Source organism: Puntigrus tetrazona, unplaced genomic scaffold (assembly GCF_018831695.1).
Source record: "Puntigrus tetrazona isolate hp1 unplaced genomic scaffold, ASM1883169v1 S000000270, whole genome shotgun sequence".
NCBI lineage: Eukaryota > Metazoa > Chordata > Actinopteri > Cypriniformes > Cyprinidae > Puntigrus > Puntigrus tetrazona.
This window is the reverse complement of record NW_025047932.1, coordinates 159,001-165,000: the sequence shown is the minus strand read 5'-3', so window position 1 is coordinate 165,000 and position 6,000 is coordinate 159,001. Positions and strand designations below refer to the sequence as shown.

The 6,000-nt window shown below is 41.7% G+C and overlaps 1 protein-coding gene across 1 annotated transcript in view; it reads right to left on the bottom strand.

Moving 5' to 3' along the window:
• mazb (MYC-associated zinc finger protein b (purine-binding transcription factor)) overlaps positions 1-5,429 on the bottom strand; it is a 7,276-nt gene extending 1,847 nt beyond the window's left edge. Inside the window, exons 1-5 of the mRNA XM_043230997.1 lie at positions 5,003-5,429; positions 4,737-4,875; positions 3,603-3,907; positions 2,261-2,508; positions 661-724 (exon numbers count right to left, since the gene is read on the bottom strand). Coding sequence (XP_043086932.1) covers positions 661-724; positions 2,261-2,508; positions 3,603-3,907; positions 4,737-4,875; positions 5,003-5,035 — 789 coding nt within the window. The 5' untranslated portion in view covers positions 5,036-5,429. The remainder of the gene's footprint in view (positions 1-660; positions 725-2,260; positions 2,509-3,602; positions 3,908-4,736; positions 4,876-5,002) is intronic.
• Between the last annotated feature and the right edge of the window lie 571 nt (positions 5,430-6,000).

Sequence of the window (6,000 nt, the reverse complement as noted above, 5' to 3'; positions counted from 1 at the left end):
CTGCAGCAAACAACACACACACACACACACACACACACACGAAACAAGATCTTACCCACGATACATCACACCTGTAACCTGCCACACAGTCACTTTCCACTAAAACCTTAAACACAAAAACACAGCCAATGCTCTGAATACTGAAACATCAACAGAAAGATGCAACAAGAAGAAAAAACTGAATGAATTTGATCAACTAATTATAATCTGCTCTGGCAGAGTCTCAAAGGACACAGATCTTAATGTTGAAAATCTAAATCTAAATGATGAATGATGAGATTCAACACTACATCTTCTCCACGCCTCTCTTTATTTATGATTACTAGATAAATAATCACAATGGATCTAATAAAACGTCATACATCCGATGTTTTCCTTCAAACGTTCACTTAAGATACAAAAGACTATATGTCATGTGATTACTTTATTTGTCCTGAAAATGTTCTAAATCAGTGTATAAGGTATCAGGTACTCCTCTACGAAGACCATTAGATGTTTCATGTTTCATGACTCATGAACCGTTTAGTTTCACCAGCAGCTCTTTTGAGACCCGTGCACGCTCACACTCGTTTAACCGGCACAGATCACTTACAAGTTTTGCTCTTACCTTAAAAACCTTCTTTTATTGCAAAACTATAGAAGCAAAACAAACTTCCATACCGGACATTTGAAGGGTCGTTCTGAAGAATGGACCTGCCGGACGTGACTGTTGAGATGATCGGGCCTGTGAGAGACAGTGTGTGATCGACACACATCACAGTAATATATTAGAATAATTACAGTTACTGGCAAAAAGAGCCTTTGGCTTCTCTCCTGAGAACACAAGAGACGCACTGAGCAAAACATTACTAACACACATTAAAGCAATAAAATAATACGACTATCTGCGAAAGTGCATTACATTTATAAACCCAATATAATTAAATAATCGCTTTAACAAACACAAACAAAACTGCATCATGTATGCAAAGCTTATTACAAAAAGAAACAAGATGTTGAAACAAGTTTTGAAACGTTGAACTTTCATTCACTTTAAAGTTCTTTTGTTCGAGACGCGAGTGAATCAATGATAGACGTCCCTGCAGAACATCTGATAAATATGTGTTCTGTGTGAACGGCTTGGGTTTTGATCAGAAATAACACTCATGTTCTCTTGTTCTGCAAGACTTCCCCTGCGTTCAACAGGATTGGCTAACAGAAGCATTAAAGGGGTCATCAGACGGCCATTTTGCAGAGTTTATATGATTTTTCAGGGCCTTAATGAAAAGTCTGTAACACACTTTGGATGAATTGTTCAATGGCAGAGTAAAACAACAGTCTTTTGTCTAAAACAGCTGTGTTCACAGCGAGCCGTTTCAGTGCATGTTCCTTTAAATGCTAATGAGCTCTGCTGACTCCGCCCCTCTCTTCCGTGGAGTGACCAGCTCTTCTCTGAGACTGTAAACTTTAGCCAAGGAACTTGCTAACTAGCACATTATTAGGAAAAGCGACTTGCTAAGATTGATTAAAAAAATCCTACACGTGCTTCACAATGAAAGGATTCACAAATGATTTACTCAAACATGGAAGCATTTAGGGAGATCGGCACATCCCTTCAAAAACAAAGCTAATCCGGTGTGTCTTTAGCGGTTCAGATGTCAGGAGTAAACGATGACTGCTATGTTCATCATTACATCCAACAACTATCTACCTCAGTCTCTCAGGAGTCTTATTCTTATCTACATCTCCGGCGGTGAATCAATGACAGTTCACTCAGAGGCAGAGCTAAGATTAAAGCCGTGGGCGGGGCCTGTATCTGTGTGACATCACACTGCCAACAATCTGAGAACGGCTTGATTTGAGATAGAGGATATTACAAAGAAGCATTCAGAAGAATAATGAGTGGATCATTATAGAGCAGTTACATCATATTTCAGTTTAAACAACATGTAAAAGTTAGGCCCGTCCCAATGACAACCTTTTGTTGTGTGATATATTGCCCCACAAATTATTACAATAAGCGGCATTATTGCATTTTAAGACCATTCTATGTCACCATAATAATGTTATTAGGCCTACACACATAACACTACCCTGATAATAAACATTTAATTATTAGATATACAAGTAGAAAAACGACAGATGCCCAAAGAACTTTTATGGAGGTTTTCCCATCTACAGATCTCTGAAAAGTAAGCATCCAGAAGTCAGATCCCTAAACTTTTTGTAACTGGACTCTTATTAGAGCTCTGTGGACAGAGGAGATGCGTGGAGGTCTCACCGTGAGAAGGCTTTAGCACAGTGTGGACAGACGTAGGGCTTCTCCACGCCGCCCTGGTGAGACCGGACGTGGTGGCTCATACGGTCCTTACGCTTGAAGCGCTGCTGGCAGATGGGGCAGGAGAAGGGCTTCTCGTCCGAGTGAGACAGCCGGTGGCGGTTCAGGTGGTACACGTCCCTGAAGGCTTTCCCGCACGTCTCACAGGCGTGGTTCTTCCGCACAGGGTTAGGGTTCTGGTTCACCGGCCTCTGAGAGGAGCAGAGAAACCAGGAGACGGTCAAAGCGGTCTCTATAAACCTGTGCTGACTTCAACAGTCAGTCAGTCCTCCTTTATACAACCAGCAAACATCAGCTAGTCATATTAGTGAAGATCTACAGATGTTTTTTACGTTTTATTACTGTTGTATAAAAGGAAACATTCTGCTCTTTTATGCAAAACACCATAGTAGTTCAATAAAACTCGATCACACTTTATTTTAAGCGTGTTTGTTATAGGTTACATGTATTTACTATTATAATAATTTATGCACAATTACATGCACGTAATCCTAAAACAAACCCTTACCATTTAGTAAGTACATGTAGTTAATATTACTCAGTAAACCTAAATAAAGTGTGATTAAATTATCTTTGTAAATAGGATAATTTTAAATACATTATGCTATGATTAAGTAGTAACTTGTAGTGCAAGTGATTCAAGAAATGAAAAAATAAACAATGAATATGTATTACCAGGCCAAAAGAAATCATTTCACAGAGATTACTGACACTCAGGAATCAACAATGATTTTCAGAATCTAGACACTTAAGGTCTGGAATCAGATCATTCTTCATAATTATTAATAACACAATTTAATTCCTGTGCGTGCGAAGCTGCTTAAAAATGTGTCGTCTTAGAATCATTCATTCAAGAGATTCATTCAAAACCCATGAATTATCTAACAATGAAACGAGTGAATCTCAAATGAGTCATTGAATCATTCCCTTCATACGTTCTCTAAGATTTTGTTTACTTGTTTCTAATATTTTTCTTCACAACGGTGAGAGACAACCATCTTTTGGGGGGTGTTTTAAGGAGGGATCTAAATTTTATTCAAGTTCAGTTTTTCCACAGTCGGCTCATTTTGAACAGAGACAGAGAATAAATATGATGTTTTAACCGTATCGGGATGGATTCTGGGCATTAGAGCTGCATGATTGAACACACAGTGAAGCCGGTTCTGTGATTAGTAGTAAACCTCCATCACCTGCTCTCAGGTATTTACCACAGAGCCGTAGTTCTCCAACAAGCCTTGAGAACAATCTTACACGATATAATGTACATTAATCTGTGAACACACACCTGTACCGGCTCCCCCGTTGCCATGACGACAGCAGCAGGCGGAGGCGGCAGGGCGGTGACGGTCTCCATGACAGCGTGGTTGCCGTCGGCAGCGGACAGCGCCGGGGGGATGGAGAGGTGCAGCAGAGAGAGCGGGGCCGGCTGATGCTCAGAGCCGTCTTTGGCCTCGTGGCTCTGCGGCGCCCCCTTCATGCGGATCCCGGTGTGGACGGACTGATGCCGGCGAAGGTTGTAGCTGTTCTTGAACTGCTTGCTGCAGATGGAGCAGATGTGAGCGGCGCGGGCCGGTCTGGACACCGGCTTCACTGAGGGACGGACAGACCAGAGAGAAGATCACTCAAACCTGCAAGACCCCAACTTAAGAGACAGCTAACGGACTACTACGATCACGTTTAGAGAAGTCGTCAATAAATAAAGTTGCGATTTTGCACGCAAAAATTATTCTCGTAGCTTTATAGCGACTTTATTGAACGACTGATGTTACGTTAACTGCTTTAACGATATCCTTGCTGCACTTCAATGAGAATAATGATTCTGTGTCGATTCTGAGCTCAGTGTTGAACAGTAGATGGCGCTATGCAAGAATAATCATCTGAACAAAACCTAGGGAGCTGGAATCAGAAGGACGAACGTGCCAGCTAGTGTTGAGTGTCCTTTGGTTAAAGTTGAGTATCATGTGGTTAAAGTCAAACACTTAGATACTAAACCTATTTATTTGAGGTTTCTTCGTGAGCATTTCGACTGAGCCACCCGCTGTTAAAACTAAGCTCAGAATAACGATGCTTTCATAAAATCTTTCACTTAAGGTTGTCAAATTAAATAACTTCTGGCAAAATTTCAGCGACCAACTTAAACCTTTGTAAAATCTGCACAGGGAATTCCTATAAAATAAAATTTTACAGCAGAAAATAGAACATTTTTCACATAAAACCCCCAATAGTGCAGAAACATACGTTTTATAAACATACGAGATGTAGATTCTTTCAGGAAAGTCCAAGTTCCCCACATTTATAGGTTTTTAGCCTTTTCTACAGGGCCTTATAAAACCTGCTAACGAAGGTCATAACGAAGCTCGGCCGAAGAATCCCACGGATATTAAACACTCTATATACCCACAAGATCCCCCCCCCTCACCAGGTACAGGATCCTCATTCAGAGCAGCAGTGTCCACTGTCGACGGGGGCGGGGCTATGTGCTCGGTGGGCGGGGTCTGAGGAGAGGTCAGAAGCTCTGATTGGAGGCTCCCTTCCACTGGGGTCTGGGAGGGTGTGGTCTGGGAAAGAACAATCACAAAGTACTAAGTTTGAATTTTAAACTTCAGTGTAGGTACAGCTGGGGTGCATTTAAATATACTGACGTAACAACACGAATCTACACACACAGACCTCGTTCAGTCTCACCTGGAAGAGAAAATTGCTCCAAGCGGCATCCATTTTGTTCCTCTGCGATGAATATTATAATCAACTACACAGTCCTGAAGATTAATAACGCACCACTGACATCCTTTAGACGTGTTTTTAAACTATTCTGCCAATCACGTCTTTAATCAGCGGCTCAGATTAGCAGGTAATAATACACACCATTTAGTGTTCACTATGCTCCTGTCCAACTTTAACCCGACACATCACAACAACGTGCTATTTATTCATTTACCGTTAAAATGTCGAAAGCAATCGTGTTATTTCTACACTCTCACATCATGCATTATAAAAGGCATTTTAGGCGTTAAAATGTCAGTTAGACGCGATGCGCTTGTCGCATTCGAAAGAGACAAAGTTAAAGGTTGCCGTGGATAAATCAGTGTTTTTTTCCCTCGATCTCCAGATAGGCCTCTCGGGTGTTTGTCGAAGCCTCGCTGTAGATTTAAGCGCTGACCCCGGCGAGTGACGCTGGAGCCCGGCCGCAGCCCGCCGCTCCACCTCGGCGCTTCGATTCACAGGATGTCATCTTTCTTTTTTTATCGCGCTCTCTCTCTCCTCCTCCCTCCCTTCCCTGTCTCTTTCTTCCTTTTCTTTTTTAATTCCTCTTTCTTCTACCCCCTCCTCTCTTTTCCTCTCTCCGCTATGTCCCAGTTGTTCTTAAAGGGATGTGCTCTCTCTCTATTTCCGCCGCTTCCTCTCAGAGACTGCGCCGACAGAAAAACAGCGGCTGACGTCACGTGACCCGGACGACCTGCGCCGGGAGATTCATTCATAGAGAACTTAATATCAAACTTATTTAGGAAAAATGCTAGCAATTGCATGCACTTTTTTTTACCTTAGCTAATCCAAATGTGCGGAATAATTGTCCCTTGCCGAATTTCATATGCTCGATTAAAAATGTTTAACCCATAAACATATTTGTTGTATTTCAGTGTCCAAAAGAATTCTGGCTTTAGAGATATATAAACTAGCCTGTA